Consider the following 22,471-nt stretch of genomic DNA (forward strand, 5'->3'; position numbering starts at 1 on the left):
TTCAGGATAATGTGAACTTTGGCTCTGGGGGAAGAAAAAAAAAAAAGCAGTTATTTGCATGTCTGGTCAGAACCAAATATGGGCTGATGGCAGCCAAATCCAATTTTCCTTCTCAGCAGAGGAGATGTGGACTCAGAGGTGAAGGGATCAAGGGGCTGCAGAAAGGGTCTTACTGGTGGAGAGGAGAGGGGCATCCAGTGAGTCCGCTCATAAATTAAATCAAAGGAAAGAGGAGGGCTTGGCAAAAGCATCTAAATACTCTCACAGAGAAGAAAATACATGGTAGCCAAAAGCTCATTAATTGAGCAGAGAAAAGATGGCAAGAATCAATATCTGGCAGCTGAGGCCAGACACACTGGAAATAAGGCATAAATATTTTACCAGGAGGAGCAATTAATCATTGGAAGAAATGTGGGGCAGCAGAGGTGGGGTCAGCACCTCTCTACCTTTCACATCACCACCCATAGAGTTTCTCCACAGCCCCAAGGCTGGGCCAGCAAGAGGGACTGGATCAAACCACACCGAGGCCCTGATTAGGTGATTTAATTAGAGGATGATGCATTTATCATTAATCATGATGGAGCCATAGAAAAGAGTAGTCCTTGTGCCCTGATGGCTCCTTCCAAGGAACACCTGTGAAATCCCTGGTGGCACTTGGCAGATGCTGCTTTTAGCTCTGTCTCTTGGTCACCAGTGGTTGTGTTCTCACAGATCTGTGGTGGCAAGGCAAGGGGACAGTGCCTGGTGGCTCTTCTTGACGTCCAGCAAAACAGCCTGAGATTCAGGGAAACAAATCTCCATGAGCCTCCCAGCATGCTGTGGCTGCTGGGGGAAGGACCTGCTCCAGGGCTTGCTTGTCCACCTGTGGGTCAGAGTGTCCCCACCCAGGCCTCCTTGGGGACACGTGTGCTTAGGAGAAAGAGATAAAGGTCTCGGGGCTGTTGCAGGTTCCATCTCCTCCCTTTCTCCTTTCCTTTCTTTTCCTCCTGCTTTCTCTCCTTTCCTTTCCTTCCGGCTGCTGTTCTCTCCCAGTCTCCCATGCAATGCTGTTGGCTATGGGGTTGTGGTTATGGTTCAGTAGCCCACATGCAAACACCAGGACCATGTTGCAGAACCTCTGAGCCTTCCAAACCCAGCACACTGCGAGCAGCCGATGTCCGTGAGCGGCCCAGGACCTCTCCTCCTCCTCCTCCTCTCTCTGAAAACCTGACAGACGCCTGCCCAGGATGATGCACAACGAAGGGCAAAGATTGTTTTGAGAAGGAGACTCAATGGAAGGGAAAAAGGCACGTGAGAAGGATGGCAAGGTAGGGAGAGGCTTTCCCGAGCGCTGGGTGGGGGCACTGGGGAGGAGCTGCTCACCCATTAGAGGAGCAGGAACCTCAGGAACCTCAGGCCTGCAGGAAAGTCCCTGGCGGTGTCAGAGTCAGTCGTGGTGATGGGAGGACACGTGGTGGCCACGCGAATACCACGGGCATTTGTCACAGCCCTGACAGGCAAAGCTGGCTGTGGAAAATAGCTGGGTTTGGTGTGGTCAGGCACTGGCTGTGAAGAGGTGGAGGATCCCTGACACACACCTCGCTGGGAGGCAATCCCAGGCTTTTGAGCCGTTAGAGACACAATGCCACTGAATACTGGAGAAAGGGACTCTTGGGAAAGTCTGGATCGTGCTCCATAGCTGCAGGCTTGTGTCCTTTCCAGGGAACTGGTGTGCAGTGAGAAAGGGGCTCAGCTGGGCTTGGATGTCCGGGAGCACTTGTCCCACTGACCTGCTGGAAGGTGTGACACTCTTGTTGGCTCATCCCCGGGCAGCTGAGTGCAGCTGGAGCATCCCCACTCCCGCAGCGGGGCTCAGCGGGATTGCACGTACCAGAGATTTCCTCCTGGTACCAGAATTGCCTCCTGGTGGGAGATGCCGGTGTCCAGCGTGCCGGAGCACACGGATGTGGGAGGAGCCCATTTCATTATCATCTTATCCTTTCCATTAGACTCCTCAGGGGGATTAAGACCGGGTGTGTTCTGCTGTCTCCAGCAGAAGGCTGGGATTTCTCAGGTCACCCAGGCTGGTAAAATCACACTGGTGCTGCTCTAGATGCTGAAAATTGGGGTGACTGGGCTGGCACCTCCTCCTGATCCAGGCTTCTGATAATTTTCCCGCTGAAATGTCTTTGCTCCTGAACTCTGTAGGAGCTGCATTTGATAGAAAGAGCAGAAAAATAGCTGAGCTATAAATAACACATTCAAAACCAGGCAGGGACCTGCAAGAAGCAAAGATGCTGTCTCTGTGATGTGGGCTTGGAGGAATGATTTTGCCACCAGCAGATGGTAAAAGGTTTCCCTTTCTGCTGGGGGTTGTTCAGGGTGGAGGAGATTAAATCAGTGAAACCGGTGATTTGATGACAAAGTTTTGTCTTTTGCATCCTTGATGACAAGGTCCTGTAAGGACTCTGGGGCAGTTTTCCTTCTGGTCAATGTTAATGAGGGCTGGCAGGGCCGTGCTGGAGGCCTGGGGCAGCTGTTCCTGAACCTGACTGACTGCCAGTGCCCTGACCTGCTCCCCAGGTCGGGGCGGCACTCCCAGGAGATGTCACACAGCAGACATCAAGGGATGTCCCCAGGGATGTCCCCAGCGGGAGCAGCAGCTCTGGGCTCAGCTGCAGAGGGAGGAGCAGCAGTGTGGGGGGAGCCAGAGCCCCAACCCCATCCCTGCCTCAGTTTCCCCACTTGTAAGGTGGGAGCAGGAGCAGCCTTACCTGAACCCAGTGAGTTGGGGTGAAGTTCTGGGGCAATATAAACCACAAGATCCTCAGCCCTGCTGTCCTGTGCCAGGACTCCTGCACTTCAGCACACCAGGAGTCAGTTTTGGAACCAGCAGGTCGGGAAGAAGGACAAACCCCAGCATTTTCACAGTCCTGGTAGGGCTGAGAGAGGGGAAAGGGGTGACTTGGATTGCAGCAGCATTGCAGGATTACACAGCTCCCAGCCACATCCTTGGCACCTGGTGCCTCAGTTTCTCCATCTGCAGCATTCCATGTGCCTCTGGCTGTGGGAGAGGGGGATGCACATCCTGCAGCAACGCTCGACACACGGCTGGGAGGTGGTTTCTGGGTTAGAAGGTGACCTCTTCCATTAGCAGCAGGGACGCTCTTTTTTTCCCTGAATTAGATGGTGGTTTGGAGGCTTTCCAGGCCCAACATCATTCTGCCTGAGAGCGCTGAGCTTGCTCTGGCTGTGCCCGAGTGAGCCGGGGCTGCAGCTGTGGGAACCTGCTGGCACCTCACGTGTCCCCAGCCAGGAACACCTGGATCACCCCAACTGCTGCATCCACACGCTCTGATAGCTGTGGGTGGGACATTTTGGGGTTCCTCTGTGTATCTGTGGGGTCCCTGCATGTTATAGATCTGGGCATGAGGGAGTTCCCAGCTCTGTCCCAATCAGGAATGCTCAGATTGTCTTTGCAGACCTGCCCTGCCAGCAGGTCACAGTGTGGCTGTGGGTTATCAGCAAGCACCAGGTGCTGGTGCAGCCAGGATGGGATTTCAAAGCCATCCTCACGTGGTGATGGTGACATCAGGCAGGAGTGCTACCACCTAAATCCAGAAGTGATTTGTTGTTCCCAGACCATTCCAGAGGATTGAGGAGCACTGGGAGCTGCCACATGGCCGTGGCCACGTCCTCTCCAGTGCTGCCCACTCGGGGCTGCCCTGAGCAGCCCTGCCCTGGGCTAATGTGACAAGGGCAGCCTTGTCAGCGATGCCACCCTGGGCCTGAATGTCCTCCACAAACAAGCAACAGCCAAGAGATTTGCCGAAGTCAGGACATTTTTAGAAAGGCTAATTAAAGCCCATTTTCACCCTGTGCCTCTCGCTGAGCAAAAGCATTTAGCAGTGACCTCAGAGTGAGTGAATTTGCACTTGAGCTTTTCCGTTTCACCTCTAAAAAATGGGATTGCTCCGTAAACTCGTTAGTGAAAGTAACTCCTGATGCCTTGGCTCCCAACCAGGATGGGCCCTGCCAAGTCCCGCCGGGCTCTGCTCTCCTCCCACTGCATTTTGCCCGAGCAAGAGGGACCTCTCGATACCCACGAGGGAGAAATATGGGGCCTCTCCAGGCCATGCTTTCAGGGACAAATCCATCCAGGGGTAACTGTGCTGCTGCCAAGGAGCTTGGCTGAGCTTTTCCACTGGTGTTTTGGCTCGCACAAAGGGAAATGGCCCTCCCTTGATCTGTCACCTTGGAGGCGACACTGGCTCCTCTGTGTCCACCTGCCCTCCAAACCTCTCACTTCTTCCTTTTCTGCTCTTCCCTGCCCAGCTGTGCTTCATGACCACGTCCCGCACCATGTTCTACGGGCCGTCCTCCAGCATGGCCCCTCCATCCAAGAGCCGGCTGAAGCGCCAGGGCCGGCTCTTCTCGCAGGTGCTGTACCGCACCCTGAGCTACAAGGACCGCGCCGCCGCCTCCCCAGCCACCGCCGAGGACGACCCTGCCGAGCTCTCCACCCAGCTCTCGGCCCCCGGCATCCTCAAAATCTTCGGGGGCAACATCTGCGCGGGCACCAACTACAAGAGTGTGCTGGTGACGGGCAGCTCGGGCGCCCGGGAGCTGGTGAAGGAGGCCCTGGAGCGCTACGGGCTGAGCCAGCTGAGCGCCGGCCAGTACGCACTGTGCGATGTCATCGGCCGCTTCCAGGGCCCCGAGAGGCAGTGGCAGACCGAGGGGCTGAGGGTGCTGGGCGACCACGAGAAGCCACTGCTCATCCAGGACCTCTGGAAGCCCAGGGAGGGGTTCTCGCGCCGGCTGGAGCTGCGCAGGAGGGCGGAGGTGGAGGAGATGGCGGCCAGGGATGTGGACACCACCACTGCAGGTCAGAGCTGGGTGTGGGGCAGGGAGAGGGGTTGGGGTGCACCACCAGGAGCCCTCCCACACTGGCAGCTTTCACACGTGGTTTGGGTGCAGGAGGTGGTGGCCACATTTTAGCTGTTGGGCTCCTGGGTTGAGGCAGGGCTCAGCACTCTCCCACATCAGTTTGGTATCTGTGACCTCAAATATTTACCCCGGCCTCTTTTGAGATTAATAACAAACCCTGCCCGTGGCTGGGGAGCAGCAGGCAAGAGCATCAGTGCTTCCTGCTCTTCCCATCAGTGAACCAGCACCATGGCATCCCCAGGTTCGTGCCTGGCAGAGCACTGCCCTGCATCCCTGTCTCCCTCTGGGCATCCCCGAGGCCTGACACCCCGGGCAAATCTGCAGGAGCAATTAAGGAAAATGAAAAGCTAATGAAGAGAGAGCAATGTAGGGCAGGAGAGCCCCTGCAGCAGTGCCTGATGGAGGCCAAGGCTGGCAGGAGGAGATAAGTGCATCATTAGGAACCAGCAGGTTAATAAGTGACCCCAGCACACAGCAATGAAGCTTTCCTCCTCCCACCCTCAGATAAAAGCCCTGCAAAGATGAGGGCAGAAAGGTTTAAAATCAGATTTTTACTTGCACAATGTGCTTGCTGGGTCAGACCTGCTGATAGAGGGGTCTGGACCAGGCTCCAGAGGTGTCAGCCACAGGGTTTTGCTGGGATGGGCCCTGAGCAGTTCCTCACTCATGCAGGAAAGGGCTGTTACTGTCAGTACTAAACTGATGATGATGATGCAGGAATTACTCCGTGTGCTTGGCAAAGAAGAGCCAAGTATTTCCCCCACCAGCAGCAGAACAAATGGTCCAACCTGTCCCACGCCTGGGGGGACACAGCTCCTCTCCCACCCATCCCAACAAAGGCTGCAAGGAGCCCAGGTACACTGAGGGAACCCAGCCATGGGCATTCCAGGGGAGAGCAGAGAGAGCTGGAGCCCTCCCAGCTGCAATTTTCAATTGGGATTTTACCTGAATCTTGAAGAGACAGGGCTACCTCCATCCTCACCGTGTCCACTCTGTCTGCTCAGGGAGGGGATGCCACATGTGGTCCCAGCTCATTGCATGTGGGACACGGAGACCCAGGGGCAGCTCCTGCCAGAGCCTGGGCCAAAGGAGGTGGATGCTCTGCTCTCTCCAGCCAGGATCAGAGAGATGTGAAGCACTTTGGGAGAGCAGCAACTCTAAAAACAGCTTCTGTTGAATAGAGGGAAGGGCAGGAGCCAAGTGCAGTGGTTCAGCACACGGTGGGCAGAGGCACGTGACAGCTCCTGCCAGAGCCCGAGGTCACATCCCCTCGGCCTCAAATCCTCCCCCTCGGATGCAGAAAGCAACTTTTTTCCCCATGACCTGGATCCTGGGTGGGCTGTGAGCTGTGGGAGTGCAGGGCTCCCACACAGGCAGAGGAAGCAGCAGGTCTGGGCTGCCCAGCACCACATCAGGCTGGCCTGGGACTGGCACCCTTGGGTCATTTCTGATGGAGGAGCAGTTCCTGATAGGATCCTGTGCTCTGCATCTGGAAATGAGCCCGTTATGCTTTCGTTATCACTTCATTTGTTTTAGCACTCCTGGGTGGGGCTGTGGAAATTCCCCATTTTTTAACCTTTGGGCATTTTCCACAGCTGACCAAGCTCTTCTAAGACAGAAGCTACACCCACAGTCAGGCTATCTGTTCTGCAGGCTATACAGCCCATAGTTGTCTCACCTGGTGAAATCTCACTCCTGCAGCCCTTCCTTTTGGTGGCCCCAGGGCCTCTGTCACCAGTGTCACCCTGTGCTGGTGGCCCTGGGATGCTGTGGGGCTGGGACCACCCTTTCCCACCTCACCTGCAAACTGACAGGAGTGAATGTGAGTGATGCAGCCTGTGACCCAGCACCCCCAAAAGACAAAAAAACTCCTGGAATAGAGAGTATTGACCATGAGTGCCCTCCACCAGGGTCACCCTTGTCACCAGGCTCAGGCTGGCAGAGGTCCCCCTGCTGAGCAGCAGCTGCCTCCCAGGGTGGTGAGGCACTGGCATGGAAAACACAACATCTGTGCAAAAATAAAGGGAATTTAGGCTTGCAGCTCCCTCGGAGAAAAGCAGAGGGATGCTCAAATCATCCCCAGGGCAACACCTGCAGGCCCTTCCCCACACAGGGCATTGCTGGAGCAGCAGGACTGGGATGACTGGGACCACTGAGGTCACGCAGGTGCATTGCTGGCTCCACATCCATCCATGACCTGTTAGCAAATAGCTTCAGAGTTTTATCTGCTCAGTTACCCATTATCCTAATTAGTTTATTAGCTGCTTCCCACTGGGGAGGACAGCGCTGGCTCCTCATGCCACTAATTAGCAGCACAGGTAGAGCCTCTGCAGCAAACGAGGCAGCCCCTCTCCCCCTGCTCCCCCCAGCCATGCTCCTTTTGGGGACCACAGAGGCAGCAGTTATGGAGATGTAGGGAAAAGCCCACAAACTGGAGGGTGCTGGAGGGAGGTGCAGCACTTGGCATCTCCATGGCATTAATTTTCCAAAACATCCCCATTTTGTACCAGGTCCTGTCCTAACTGGAGCTTTCCCAAGAGGTTGAACTGCACACACAGCTCCAGAATCTCAGGATTTAAGCCTGTTATTCTAAAAGATGCTCTGGCAAGTGCCTTTGAGGATCTGGCTTTGATATACCTTAGCACAACTGCATCCAGGGAAGATTCCCTGCAGAGTCTGCAGAGCAATTACATTAGGAAGGACTAGCCTGGTCTTAGTCCCTCCTGGGTACATTCAAAGCATTTCTTCTTTCCTGAGGCCCACGGAGTTATTTGTTGATTTATTTCTCAGCCAGGAAAAGCGAACCTCTTTCCTCAGCTGAAAAAGAGGCAGATCCCAGCCAAGATCCCAGGCACCAGAACTAACAGTTTTCCCCCTGGGTTGCAGGATGGGTTTGGAGGCAGCAGCTTGGTGGGGTCTGGTGGGTGCTGCCCAAGGGGTGCCCAGCTCTCCCTAAGGATGTGATCCAGCCCTGTGTTAGGATCTGATTAGTGAGAGATGCCTCTGCCTGAATTGAGGTGCAAACGAGACAAATGCTGAAGTAAATAATACAGATTTTATTAGCAATCAATGTGAGGGAGAGAGAGAGAAAGAAAGGGGAAACAAAGACAGAGAGAGCACTCTTGTTTTGAGCTGATGGTTTCTTGGGTTGGTGGTTGTGAGTCTCCCCTTGCCAGAACTGCCTCTTACCCAGTCAGGGCTGATTCAGCACAGTTGCTGAATTGCTTCTATTAGTTTCTTCCTTATCTTGGGAGTTCTGCCAAATGTCCTTGTGGCCTGTAAATTCTGTATTCTTTGTGCCCACTATCACTGGTGCATCCTTTTTCCCAAGCCTTGTTAAGCTCCCCTATGCCTGAGATCATTGGAGCTTGTCCAGCCCTAAACTTTAACAAGGCCCAACACCCTGACAGCAGTACCTCCTTTCTACAGCCCAAGTCCTGGTTATCTAGGCAGGAATATAATATTTGGGGATACTCTCTAACTCCTTCCACGCTGTTCCCATCCCAGTCTCCATGTGGATTCAGCAGCCACTGGTCCTGCCCTGGTCAGGCTGCACTGGAGATGTTCAGACTGAGTTTTGGGTGGGATAACCTGCACACGCTTGGGAGGACAGAACAGTACCAAAGGATGAAAAAAGCCTAACCCAGTTTTATGGAGGGACTTTGTTTTGCTCAGGAAAAGAGCTGTGTTTATCTTTCCAGCACAGCCCCGGGGTTAGTGGGAGCCTGTGACGGGGGCTCTATCGGCAGTGAAAAAGCAGCTTTTTCCTACACAAAATAAATACAGAAGCTTCCTCTCCCCTCGATAAGGGGCTGCTGATGGCCTGTCTCTGCAGGCCCTCTGCTCCGTCCCACTGAGCTCCAGCAGCAGCTGCTCCCCAGGATCCAGCCCCACTCCTCCCTGCTCCCACAGGCGGCTCTGGGATCTGCATTGCCCCGGCCGTCCTTCATCCCTCTGGCCCTTTTCCATGATGTGGGTGGGGGACAGGGCTCCTGGGGGGATCCGAGGTGTCCTGCAGACACATTTGGGGTAGCCTTTGGCATCTCCAGCAGTGTGGCCTGGGTGGGCTCACTGCTCTACCTGGATGTCACATCCGTGCTGTGGCCAATTGCCTTTTTAAGAAGGACACGGGGCACGGGACCTTGGGGTGGCTTGACTGTGCCTTGCCCTAATCCCAAGGCATGTAAACAGCAGGGGCTATTTTCTCCCTGTCCCACCCCCCTCCCCATCCCCATCTCTTTGATTTTCCCAGCAAAGGAGCACTCCATCTAAAACAAACAAACACAAAAATGTATTTCTGAACCGGCAGCCCATTCCTCACCAAATAAGGCAGATGATTTTTTAAATTTTTTTTTTTTTTTTTGGGTCTGAGCTCGTGAGTGTCCCTTTAAGCAGCCCTGGGCACCAGGCTCTCTGCTGTGCCGTGCCCAAATCCCGCCGGCTGTCCCCAAATCTCGCTGTCCAAAGCCAGGAGCGGGGCTCTGGCTCTGGTGCTGCACCGACAACGCTGCACTGCTGCTCCTGCAAGCGAGTCCTGTCGGGTTTTTTCCCCCTCTTTTCGTCCTCCTCGAATGCCAGTGACCTGCTCCCAGGAGGCTGCCCAGCTGAGGTACGAGCATCACCCCTCGGACACACAACTTCCTATTTCTCCTGCAGAGCTCGAGCCGCGCTTGCAGCACGGAGGGACCCACCGGGATCCCCCCGGGTCTGGGGGTGCCGTGCGAGGGGCTGCTATTGCAGCTGGGCCAGGCCTGTGCATTCACTCCGGCTCCTGTTTGTGTCACGGACAGACAGCTCTGCCCGAGCTGATGCTTGGGAGAAGTTAATTACAGCTTGTTCCTGCTGCAGCCGGGCTCCACTGCAGCTCCCATGCCTGGCTGATGCTCCGAGGAATTGAGGGGGTCCCTGCGGTTCCCACTTGCTGCTGACGACCGGGTGCCGAAGGGCTGAAAGCCGAATCCGGGATGATTTTTTTTTTCTTTTTAGCAAAGATTGGGTGAAATTTCTTTTTAGCAGGGATTTCCTCTCCCCCCCCAAAGCCCTGCAGCGTGGCCAGGGCAGATGTGGGATACTGTGGACCGGCTGCTCTCCATTCAGTGAGGTTTGGGGGCCAGGGAGGGCCGGGACACCCCCTTTTTTAGCAGTGGCATTAGGACACTCAACTCTCCGCGCCAGTGTCTCGGCGTCACCTTTCGGGGAGGGCAAAGGACCATCAGGGCAGGGTGGGTGCGCAGCGCCGGGAGCGTTCCGGCCGCTCCATCCCCCCTCCGGCCGCGGGGAGCTGCGGCGGGGCCGGGGGTGCCGCCGGGGGGGCGGGAGGGGCTGATCGCCGCTCCGTCTCCCCCCTCCATCCCCGCAGGCATCAACGCCCAAGCGCGGAAGCTGCAGCGGCACCGGGCGCGGGGGGCCCGGCGGGCGGCGGGCGCTGAGCGGCGCGGGCCCCCCCCGGCCCTGCGGCGCAGCCTCAGCGAGACCAGCCTGGGGACCCCGGCCCGGCGGGCGGGGAGCGGGCCCGGGGCCGGGGCCGGGAGCGGGGCCCGGCTCCAGCGGCACTGCTCCACCCTGCCCGGCAGCCCGGCGGCGGCGCGGAGCGGCGGCGGCAGCAGCATGCGGTACTCCCTCTACCAGTCCCCGCACCTCCTGCTCCTGCAGGGCTACAGCCAGCAGCATGTAAGCACCGCGCCGCCCTCCTGCGCACCCCCGGCACCCCCCCGCTTCCTTCCCACCGCCCGGAGCCCCCGGAGCGGGGCTGCTTGCATGGCCGGAGCTGCTGGGGTCCAGGGAGGTGGTGGTGGTGGTGGGGATGGGGATGAGCATCCTTCAGGAAACGGGCTTGGGACTTGCAGCCTTGTCCTCGAGTCTGTCCCCAGCCTGTCTCCAAGTAGGGGGAACAAGGAGGCAGGAGCCGTGGCTCCCTGCAGTGTCCCAGAGGGATGCAAGGTGATCCCCGAGCAGCCTCCCTGCCCCGGCCCACGGGAGCGCTGGTTCTGCGCTGGTGGCTGAGCTGCCCCGTCCCCTGTCCGGCCGCTTCCTTAGTGGCAACTGGGATCAGAGGCTGCAAGGAGAACAGTGCGTGTGCTGGGGGCACTGGGAGAACTGCAAAGGACGAGGCTCGGCCCTTGTAGTTAATGGCTACTTTGTTCCCCTTGAGTGTCCGGCTCTTCCGAGCTTTTTGGCAGGGTGACACCGGCACTGCAGCCATCCCGTTAGTGCTGCCGGGGAAACTGAGGCACGGGGTGGTCTCTGAGGTGCCTCGGGGTGTGCGGGCAGACTGCAGGGAAAGGCAGGGCCAGGGGTGGATGCTCTGACCCACTGTCCCCCCGGGCAGGGGGGGCAGGCATCGCTGTAGTCTGGGGAGAGAAGGTGGGAAAGGAAAGGAGCTGCAGAAGGGGTGAGGGGGAGAGGTGGAAGGAGGGCTCCTTCTGCCCAGAGCAGCCCCATTTACTGCACGCCCAAAGTCATTGTACTCGTTTATTGGCGTGGCCAAGGCAGGGATCGCTGCTGTCCTGCTTGGCAGAGAGGAGAGTTAAAAAAAGAAATGGTTTTTGCTATGCAAAGGTGCAGGGGGGACAGCTGGGGACGGCGAGGGGACAGCTGGGGACAGCAGGAGGCTGCAGCACTCAGCGCACGGCAGGGAGGAGGGTCCCTTCTCCCCCCTGCCCGGTTCATGCCGCGTCTCCTCGCTCGGCAGGACAGCCTGGTGTACCTGCTGAACCGCGAGCAGCACACGGTGGGCCAGAGGACGCAGGCCAGCAAGCCCAGCATCAGCCTGTCGGCCCCCGACATCCTGCCCCTGCACTGCACCATCAGGAAGCTCCGACCTTCCCGGCACCGCTCGGAGGAGAAGCTGGTGCTGGAGCCCATCGCCGGCGCCGGCATCTCCGTCAACTTCTCCGAGGTGGCGCGGACGGTGGTGCTGCGGCACGGGGACCTGCTGTCCCTCGGCCTCTACTACCTGCTCCTCTACAAGGACCCCATGAAGGCGCAGCCGCTGCCGGCGCAGACCCTGCTGAGGCTGCGGGCCCTGCGCCCCGAGGGTCCCCACGTGTGCGGGGCGTGCGGCAGCCTGCTCAGGGACAAGGATCCCGCCGCCAAAAAGCGCGGCCCGTCGCCCGCCGGCGGCCCCAGGACGCCCCGCAGGAAGCTGCAGCTGGAGTTCGAGCCCGCGGCCGAGGACGTGCTCCTGCGGCGCATCATGACCCTGATCGAGCCCGCCGGGGACGACCACAAGCTGACACCCGCCTTCCTGCTCTGCCTCTGCGTCCAGCACTCGGCCACCAACTTTGAGCCAGGAGACTTCGGGCAGCTGCTGCTCAAAGCGGCCAAAATGATCCAGAGGACGGTGTGGGTCAGTCGGTGGGGCGGGGTGTTTGTGGGGTGGGGGTGTTGCTCGGTCTCTCCCTGGGGATGCTCAGGCTGGTCTCCGGTGGCAGCGAGTGCTGGTGGGGGTGATGCTCGTGCCACCCCGTCCCTCTGGTGCTCACTGTGCTCTCCCCTTCTCTCCCTGCCCAGGAGCGGACGCGGGAACTGGCTGAAAAGCAATCCCAGCAGTAAGTGTGACCCTCCTTGGTTGGCCTCAAAGCAGGGGGAATTCAACCTGCTTCTTCCTCCATGAGTGAGGGAAGTCCGTGGCTGGTAAAACCACACTCCCAGCCTGTCAGCAGTAATGCATGATGAGTTTTTCCTGCTAAATCCCACGCATTCTGCTCTCTGGTCTTTTAACCACAATGCCTGCACAGAATGTGTGGGTTTGGAAGAGCTTGGGAGGGAGCAGGACCTGCAGCAGCTCTGGGGTTTTCTCTGATCCAAGACCTGGCCAAGGCTTTGCCCTTGTGGCTTCATCCCCGAGTGATGTAATAGGAATGTCCCTTATGTATCAGCCTGACCTTCCTCATGCTGGAGACCCCTCAGGAGCTGAGATGGAGCTGGCACTGCATGTGTGCACACAGGGGTGGTGGCACAGGGTGTCCAGTGCTGGGAGCACCATTCTGGGACAATCACAAGGAGCTGTCTTCCCAGCCATTTCCAAAATCCCATCTCTGAACCAGTATCTGGAGAAACTGTTGGTGCTTGCTCTGAGCTCTCCTTTAGGATAAACTTCAAGGATGCTTCCCAGACCCTTCCTATTGCAGGAAAAAGCAGTTTAGCTGTTGAGAAATTTCCCAGATGCTTTTTATTTTTGAATAGCCCAGGAGGGGTGAGCTGGGTTTAACTGTCCAGAGCTGGCAGGAGCAGCAGATACCTCTGGGGAAGGGCTGCTCTTCAGCCACAAGTATTTAGTGCAGTTCATCTATATTAGGGGAAGTCTCCCCCAAAAGTGGAACCCAGAAGAAAGGCCAGGTGGCCTTGGTCAGCCTGGTCCCCACAGGGTCCCCTTTACCACCCTGCAGAGAAGAAACCACTGAACTTTTCCTTGTAAAGAGTCCTTCTAAGGGGAGTGCTGGGCTTGGGGGTGAGGGGATGTGAAAGCTCTTTGGCACTGCCCCAGGCTGGTTGTTTTCTCCCCAAAAGCCTTAGTGGGGGTGCTGAGGAGCAGCAGGTTAACACGTGCTGTGTCTCCCCAGCCAGGACCCTGCCGCCCTGTCCCGCTTCAGCATCGCAGACCTTCTCCCAGACCTGCAGCACATCATCTTCTGGATGGCCAATGCCATCGAGATCCTCTACTTTGTCCAGCAGAAATCACCCACCTACATCCAGAGCATGGAGGAAGAGCTGGACATCAAAGGTAAGTCTGGATGCAGCATCCTGCCTGTTTTTCCAGCTGGAGCAACTCAGCTCTGCTAATCCCCAGTCACAGGTGGTGGTCAGTGCCCTCGAGATGCTCCATTACCCTCTGTAATCCTCATCAGTAGAGACATCTCTGTGGTGTGGGCTGGGGAAATCTGTTGGAGGAGCAGCCTCACATCCTGCTGTGGTGCTGCCCAGCTCCAGAGCCAGGCCGTGTTGTGTTCACACACAGCTATCCCTTGCCACCACAGCAGCTCGTGGTGTGGCTTTATTCACTCAGGATTTGCAGGTAGCCCTGCAGAACTGCTCACTGGTGAGCCTGTGTCAATGCCAGCAAAAGGAAAAAAGAAAAAAGATAAAAATGTATTAAACCAGTCTTAGAAACTTTCTGGTCTATGCAAAAAGTTAAAATGTTCTTAGGCCAGGGAGGTGCAGCCCTGAGCTGGCAGCAGTGATGGGCGCTGTGGGGCAGGGCAGGTGGGAGCTCCCCCGGGCCAGAGCAGCCTCTTTGCCCTCTTGAGGGATTCCATGAGGATGACACAAACCGGGAAATTCCAATAACCCACACCCTGGGAGTTTGGGGGCCTTGCTGCTGCAGGTTTGCTCCCCCATCCTCCTCTCCTCTCCTCCCTGCAGGCTCCAAGGAGTCTCTGTTCTCCTCGACCATCACGGCCAGCGAGGAGGCGATGACGGTGCTGGAGGAGGTGATCATGTACACCTTCCAGCAGTGTGTCTACTACATCTCCAAGGTACAGTGTCACACGGGGCCAGCACCAGCATCCCCAGGGCTGTGCAGGAGGGATTTTTTTTAAAAAGCTTTTACTCCTTGGCAGTTGCACCACGCCGAGGTGTTTTCCTTCGGGCTGAAGTGCCCCGATTTTTGGTCGCAGCCCAGGAAAAGTATTGAATTACTGCGGCGTGTTTCCTTGTCTGCAGTGCAGCGGCTCGGGGGAGGTGTTTGGGGAGGGCTGCTTGGCTCGGGCCAGCGCGGCATAATGGTGTGATTCAGGGCGTGATGGAAAGGGGCCCCTGGGCCGCCGGACCGCGAGCGCCGGGCGGCAGCGGGAACAGAGCGGGCAGTGTGAGGCACAGAAAGGCTGCCCTGTGCAGGCTCCTGGCCACTGGCACCGGCACACGGGGACACGGGGGCTGCTCCTGCACCGCTCCGGAGCAGCACCTTCCTCCCCTGCGCCCTCCCCTTCCCTTGGCGCCGGCAGAAGTGAGTGCGGGGCGCTGCTCTCCCATTTAAGCCATGTGGAAAATCATCCCCATCGATCCTCACTTTTCTTCTACCAGTTCGTGCCCAAGTGATTGGTGGCTGTCCTGGTTCACGTCGGGTTTTGTAGATTTTAGCTGGCATCACAGGCCATCTCTTCCAACTGCTAAAAGTGACCAACGTTAATTTTTATAATTTTTTAAACTTCTGCATGACACTGGAGCTCCTGGAGGCAGGGGGAGCCCCTTGCTGGAGCAGCACTGGCAGGGTTTGCTTGGCTTGAGGAGGCAAAGGAAAGGCTTGGCTCGCGCAAAAACAGAAATACCCAACAAACCGAGTCTGCTGTGACCTTGCTGCTCTGCCTGCAGTGTCTGTACGTGTCGCTCCCTGCCCTGCTGGAGTGCAACCCCTTCCAGAGTGAGTGCCGGGAGAGCTGGCGGGGCAGCCCGCCGCTGCCCGAGGAGCTCCGCAGGGTCGTGCTCATCTACCAGGCTGTGCTGGACCTGCTCCACCAGTACGAAGTGCACCCCGAGATCACCTCCCAGATGTTCGCCTACCTCTTCTTCTTCTCCAACACTCTGCTCTTCAACCAGCTCCTGGATAAGGGTCTGTCCTCCTTGCATTGGGTACCTCATAGGGGACTGAGCTATTGGGACACCCTCCAGTTCATCCCAGTGCCACCTTAAGGGGTGCAGGAAGGAAGGGGCTGGAGATGGGCAGGTCTCAGCATTGTTACAGGGAGGCCAAGCACAGACCCAGCTGCTGGCCCCTGGGTCCCCATTCCCAGGAGAGGCTAAACCCCACAAGGATCCAGTCCCTATTCCACTGCCTGAGCAGAGGAAGCTGAAGGCAATTAATAGGGGCAGCTCATTAATCAACTACAGCAGCCTGAGGTGCTCATTAGCCCTCATTAACACAGCTGCCCCATTATAAGTGCCAGGCAAGGTCCAGCCACCGCCAGGAATTACAGCCACAGGATGTTGGGGACATTAACCTGGGGCAGGGGGACAGAGGGGCTGCTCCCTGGTATGGCTGATGGATGCTTTGCCTCCCCAGGCTCCTCTCTGGGCTGCTACCACTGGTCTCAGGGGGTGAAGCTGCGGGCCAGCGTGCGGCTGCTCCTGGAGTGGCTGCGAGGTGCCGGCTTTGAGCAGCTTGCCCAGCAGTTCTTCGCCAAACTCGCCAGCGTGGCCAACCTGCTGGCCATGCCCGGCTCCCAGCTGGTGCAGGTGAGGGATGCCCAGCCCAGGGCTCGTGGCATTGGGCAGGAGAGCTCCTGCTCCGTGTCTGGGGGGTCCCTACACTGATGTGTCCCTTTTACAGCCTGCCACCAGCTGCCCTTTCCCAGGGTCTGTGGGTGGGCAGTAGCCAGGAGAGGATGTTCTGGTTCTCTCCATCTTGCCTGACCTCTCCCTCCTGTGCCCCTTGCTCCTCAGAGGAAGCAGTTTCTCACCCCTGCCATTTGCCCCCTGCTCTGTCTCCTCACACAGATGACCTGGCCATCTCTGCGAGCCGAGTTCCCCGCGCTGAGCCCTGCGCAGCTGCACCGGGTGCTGAGCCAGTGCCAGGCAGTGATGGACGTGGGCTGCATCTCAGCGTGGCAGCCCAGTGAGGAGGAGAGCACCTTCCAGCCTGGTGAGTCCTGGTCAGCCTGCTCCAGTCACATACAAACCAAAGAGGTAATTCCCTTCCCCTTCCTGGGTGTCCTGTAATAACTTCAGTAAATCAAGCATAGCCCTAAAATGCAAAGGATGCAAAGTGCATGAGGCTTTTTCTCCTGTCCCAAGTGAGGGATGCTGCTGGCTCAAGCTCACTAAATCCCTGATCCCAGCTGGGAGACTGCATGGCTGGGAGCTGGGAGGCAGAAGTGCAGCCTGAGCCAGTGCTAACCTCCATCCCTCTGCCTTTCAGATGAGGTGCTGGAGTCCTTCGACAACCACCCACCCATCATCCTGCCCAGCGGGGGCTTCAAAGTGGACCTGGAGGTGGAGACGTTGGACGACAACATCTACAGACACCTCCTTTACATTCGCCACTTCCTCTGGAGCCTGCAGAGCAGGAGCCCCCACAGCAGCGAGGGGCCAGGCTCAGCACTCCCAAAGGTAGCCTGTGTCCCACTGGAGGGGGATTGTTCCTCTCCTGGGTGGGCAGGAGGGTCTTGGGTCCCTCTGCAGACCCCTCCAAGCCCAGTGCCAAGGGCTGGCTGCCCTCGCCTGCAGCTGTGGCAGTGCCCTCTTGGAGAGCTTCTGGAAAGATTAGTGCTGCTAATCCCCCCAGCATGGGGGGCACGGGAAGGTGAGCTGGAAGGACAGGCTCTTCCCAGCAATCTCCTTAGCAGGGAGGAAGGGAAGATGTCTGTAACAGTGCTCCCGTTCTCCCTGTGTGTTCCCTGTCCTCCCTGTGCTGCACCCTGCCCGTCCCCAGCAGCCAGGCTTGCGCAAAAGCACTAATTAGCTAATGCCTGTAAAGCACAGGGAGGGTGGTACGTGCTGTGGGTGCTAAGCTCAGCTGCCATGTGGAGGATGTCACTCCAGCAGGTACCCTTCTTGTCTCCCATCCTGTCCCCAGTCTCTGCAGCACTCACAGGCACTGCTGCCTCCTGCTGTCACCCCGGGGCCACATTGCCCAGCCCTTGTGGCACAGGAGGAGCTGTGCTACCCCAGTGTCCCCTTCCAGTGGGACCTCCCAGCAGGGACATGACCAGGAGTCCCCTCCTGGCTGGCTGTAAACATCCCCAGCACAGCCCTGGCCACTAAACTGGGGTGTGGGAGCTGTGCTGGGAAGGCAGGACAAGCCTAGCAGCGTCTGAATTACCAAGGCTTGGATGGATGTCGCAGCCAGGAAAGCACCAGGGTGGTGGGGTACAGGTGGGGAGTGAAAAGCACACACGGGAGGGGTCCCAGAGCATTTTCCTCCTTCTTAAGAAAGAGGCAGGCACGACGCCGGAGGTGCTGGAGGTGAGCGAGGGCCCGGTGGCCGCCCTGGGGAGCACCATTGCCCAGGAGGATTTCTGCTCCCTGGGGGGCTGTGCCGAGCCGGAGGGGACCCCCCAGCTCTGCCTGGCCACCAGCGCCTGTCCCTGCGAGCCCCCCGCCGGCGAGCCGCAGCTCCAGGAGAAGCTGAAGCAGCTGCAGCTGGGCAGGAGCCCGGTGCCCAAGGGCGGCACGGCGCCCACCGACTCCTCCTGCCTGCTGACACCCCCCACCACCCCGCTCAACTTCGACTCCGGGAGCCCGGAGTCCCCGCAGGGCAAAGGGCTGCAGGAGCCCCGCAGGAACGGCATCAACGGCACCAAGGGCGGCACCCCCGAAGGTACCGAGGGCTGGCGCTGCCCCGGGGCGCTGCGGCGGGGTCGGGGCCGTGCCAGGGCCGTAAGCCGCTCTCTCCGCCGCCAGGCTGCTCGCCGACCCCCTATGATTACCCCACGCCGGAGTCTTCCAGCCGCAGCTCTGCCACCGACGACTTCTGCTACGTCTTCGTGGTGGAGCTGGAGAGGGGCCCCATCGGGCTGGGGATGGGGCTGATCGACGGCGTGGTGAGTTCTCACACAGCTACAGTGGGATGTGGTTTTACAGCCCAAGAAAAGCCAGCAGAGAAGCTGATGGCTTCCCACGGGAGCTGGGCTCCTTCTGCTGAGGACAAGGAGGCACAGAGGGATCTCTCTGTGGCTCTCTACTCGAAGGTCACTGTGCTGTGCGTGCAAAGTCCACAGCTGTCCTGCAGCTGGGAAAAGCAAACAGGCTCAGCTCTCTTGTGGAAGGAAAATGACTCAGCCGAGGTCTTTCCTCCACCCTTCAGCGGTGGCAGGAGCGGCAGAGAGGAGCAGGGAGGCTCACAGGGTGTCAAAACAGCTCCTCCTTTGCATAAGAAGGAATCTGGCATTGTGGGTGGATAATTCTAGATGGCCTTTCCCAGCTGTGCTGTTGGTCAGTAGGAAACAGCATCACCGAGCCCTGGGACAGTGTGAGCAGAGCTCCCCTCCCAACACGGCTGCAGGTTAACGATGCTTTACTCTTCATTAAATTGAACAAGAGCAGATTGCCCCCACATCTCCTTTCTGTGTGTAAATTGATACAAAACTAAAGGATCGCGTTTCCCTCCTGTTACTGTTAGCACCTTCCCCAAGCATCTCCAAGGTCCCCCTTGCCATCAGGCGGAGGCCTGGGGGGGCGGGGTGTGAGTTGTCCTGCCTGGGGAGCTCATCCCTTTGGGACCACAAAGCTTTTGTGTCCCTTTTTTCTCTCACCGCCTTGCCCTGCCCACAGCACACCCCTCTGTGCTCGCCGGGGATCTACATCCGCACGCTGATCGAGGACAGCCCCGCCGCTGCCGACGGCCGCCTCTCCATCGGGGACCGCATCCTGGCTGTCAACGGCACCAGCCTCATCGGGGCCGACTACCAGAGGTCAGCCTCACCTCACCACAGGGCCTGGGGAGGTACCAGCACTGGAGGAGTTACTGGCAGGTCCAGGGTTCTGGTTGTTTTGCTTCCAGAGTTGCCAGCCCTGAGGATGCTGTGGTACCAGCAAGCTGCAGGGAGAGGAGTGACCCCCCAGAGAGGGGGGAAGGCTGTGGGTTTGGAAGAGGGGTTATGGAGCATATATGGGGAATAAATGAGAGCTCCAGAGGTGGGTCTCAGCAATGCGCAGCTGCTCTAGCCCCAGCCCATGCCAGGTTTCCTCTGGAAGGTGGTGGATGGGGCAGCTCAGAGGCAGAGCACAGGTGCCCATAGCACAGAGCAGCTTTGGGCTTGTTTGCTCTCGTTGTGGCATTACTAATCTGGAGGCCAAGCCCTCCACAGAGCTACAGGCAGGAGAGAAATAGCCCCTGCTTGTAGCCCTGAGCAGGCACAGGTGATTGGCAAAGGAGGGGGGGGGCGGTGTTTTGTGAAATGTCCATGACTTGGCAGGCTCCTGAGGGAGCCAGGACTCACCCCTGTCCCTATTGCTGCTCCCTGCAGTGCTGTGGACCTCATCCGCTCCGGAGGGAAAAAGCTGCGGTTTCTGGTTGCCAAGTCGGACATTGAAATAGCCAAAAAAATCAGTTCCAGCTCCTCTTCCTCTTAGTCCTTGTGGTACAAGGATCCTTCTGCAGCAGCTTGTGGCTACAGCTCTGGTTAAGGCTGACCTCAGGGAGCCTGGAGTGCAAGAGGGAGGACCAGGACTCCACAACAGCCCTCGATGTGCTTTTGGACACTTTGCCCCTGCACTGCAGCAGATGAAAGGACACACAAGGATGGTGCGCGCTTCTCCCACTGCACTGGCTGGGAGCATCATTCCTGATCCACTGCCCAGCCTCCCCTTATACCCAGTGTTGTCCTTCTCAGAAGCTTTCCTGTTCCTTTGTCCCCTCTGGCAGGGGGAGGGAAGGGAATGCTCCCACCCATGGGGACTTGTAGGCAGGCTCCTCTGTTCCTCTAGGCTGGCAGCCCTGTATGATATTTTATGCTGGCAGGCAGAAGGCTTGAAATATTCTTGGGTTTTGACGAGAACACGTGGGACAGGCCTGGGCTTCACTGTGGCAGTGGCCACCTGAGGTGCTGGCACATCAGGCTGGAAAAGTGTGCCTAGCTCTGGGGGTGGTGAAGGCAGCACAAGCACCCAGGAGTGGGATTCCACAGAGGATACATCACGAGGAGTTAATTCCCCTGGTGCCATACGTGAGCTCAGGGGCCTTTCTGCTGCTGGGCTACAGCTCTGCCGCAGGATGGGAAGCAGCTACAGCAAAGGGCTGACACCACCAGCAGTTCCTCTGAGTCCCGGAAGAGCTCCCTGCAGAGAACTCCCTTGCCCTTGCTCTGATTTACTGCCCGGCTCTGGCACCACGATCCCGGCTGAAGGCTGCCAGGACTGATGGCAGAATGCCTCCACAGAGGATTGGTGCCACCAGGAACCTGAGTGAGCCCAGCAGCACTCGGCAATGCCACCAGCCCAGGCAGACAAACCACAGCTCGGCACCATGTCCTGCTCCTCCTCCTGCAGCTCCCCAGCCCATTGCAAGGCCACCCTGTTTCGTGCCCAGCTCGGAGCATCTCCCTGGTGTGTGCTGCTGAAATGCCGACAGGTGATGATGGACAGCAGAGACTCCCTTTAGGAGGACACTGATGAATATCCCAGGAACCGCTCTGCTACCTGCTGCCGAGCCCGGTGTCAGCCCAGCCGAGGGTGCAGCTCCATCGTGTGGCTGCCCGGACTCCCGCACACCCGGCCTCCTGCCCGCCGAGTCCTCCCTCTGCTTTTAGCACCATTAACGGGATAAACCCGACCTGATTTCCACATATAGACAGATATTGAGACCTAGTTTAGCCGAACCCTATTAAAACAGCCTGCAGCAAAGCCCTCCATCACACCCTGCACGGTCCAGGCTCTGGCAGTGGATCAGATACTCACATGGCATCTCACAACAACAGCGCTCTGAGGATTGTGATACTAAAACAGGGTTGGCTTTAATTAGGCCTCACTGCTGCAGTTTTGGTTCCTGTGCTTAGTCTTGCACATTGCAGGAGGAGAGAGATGTCAGAACACTCCATGCAAAGGGAAACACTCCACTGCTGGATTTCAGTGCAGCCTGGACTGCTTTTCTAGGCAAGATGGACCAGGCACCTTCCCTGAGACATGAGTGCCTTGCTGCTCTGCTGGGCCATACTCACAGCCCTGGCCTGGGGTGCATCCTCCTGCCACTGACTCAGCTCTCCCAGGCAGGTGAGCAAAGGCTCAGGGCTCCTGGTGATTCACTTCACTTTCAATCAAGTAGGTATGTTGGCCTGTCATCCTCCACAGAACTTGAAATGGGCTTCCTAAAGCCCCTGGGCAAACTGCATGCACTCCTTACTCCCCTCTGCCCCGGAGCAAGGGCTTGGGAGGAGGCTTGGTTTGCACTAGACAGTGCTGAGGCTGCATCCTGGCACGTTCCAACAGTACCAGCCCAACCCACTGAGTACCCCTGGAGCTGGAAAACAGCCTCAGAGCTGTGTGTTGCTCACAGTGCAGTCAGGTATTGAAACAGACTGTAAATAAACCCTGCTATTTACTAGTGTGCATGAGGGCTGGCTTCTCCCAGGAGGAGCAGTGGGCTGGACTGACTTCCCTGTGTGTTAATAGTGTACAGCTGAGATGTGTACAAAGCTCTGGTGCAGATACTGAGCACAGCATGGCGCCTGTTGGACACGGTGGATGTTAAGAAATGCTCTGTATCAACAATAAACTGGATCAATAAATCTAAGCCCTGCTCTGGCAGTTGTCTCTTGTATCTCTCCATGTTCACTCCAGTGGGGAGGGTTCCCAGATGCGATGGAGTCAGTCCTGCTTCCTCCAGCTCACACAGGACTTTGCCTGATCTGCTGCAAGGAGAGGCAAGAAAAGCAGCACGTGCAGATGCAGTGAGAGCAAAGGGGAAGGGAAACAAGACATAGGAAGGGAGGGAAGAAGTGCATCTCCAAAGGGACAGGTTGTGCTGGCAGGGTATTAATGCACCATTCACTCTCCTGCAACATTCCCACAAATCCACTAGGATTTTCAATGCATACTCACCAGGAAGGGATAAGACAAGCTTAGGAGATAAAAAAGCAACAAGCACTAGGACACAGAAATACAAACAGCC

At 57.7% G+C, this 22,471-nt stretch overlaps 1 protein-coding gene across 1 annotated transcript; it reads left to right on the forward strand.

Annotated features, from left to right (window-relative positions):
* Nucleotides 1–1,271: 1,271 nt before the first annotated feature.
* On the forward strand, nt 1,272–22,391 carry RADIL (Rap associating with DIL domain; the record flags this gene model as incomplete). Its single annotated transcript, XM_083872474.1, has 15 exons — nt 1,272–1,307; nt 4,315–4,867; nt 10,289–10,599; nt 11,621–12,277; nt 12,442–12,479; nt 13,494–13,654; nt 14,293–14,405; nt 15,241–15,478; nt 15,929–16,101; nt 16,363–16,507; nt 16,784–16,974; nt 17,797–18,184; nt 18,268–18,407; nt 19,138–19,277; nt 19,833–22,391. The coding sequence occupies 15 exons, from the start codon at nt 1,272–1,274 to the stop codon at nt 19,936–19,938; spliced, it is 3,390 nt and encodes a 1,129-aa protein (XP_083728600.1). The 3' UTR covers nt 19,939–22,391.
* Between the last annotated feature and the right edge of the window lie 80 nt (nt 22,392–22,471).

This window comes from Zosterops lateralis (genome assembly GCF_965231275.1).
Source record: "Zosterops lateralis genome assembly, chromosome: 15".
Classification (NCBI taxonomy): domain Eukaryota; kingdom Metazoa; phylum Chordata; class Aves; order Passeriformes; family Zosteropidae; genus Zosterops; species Zosterops lateralis.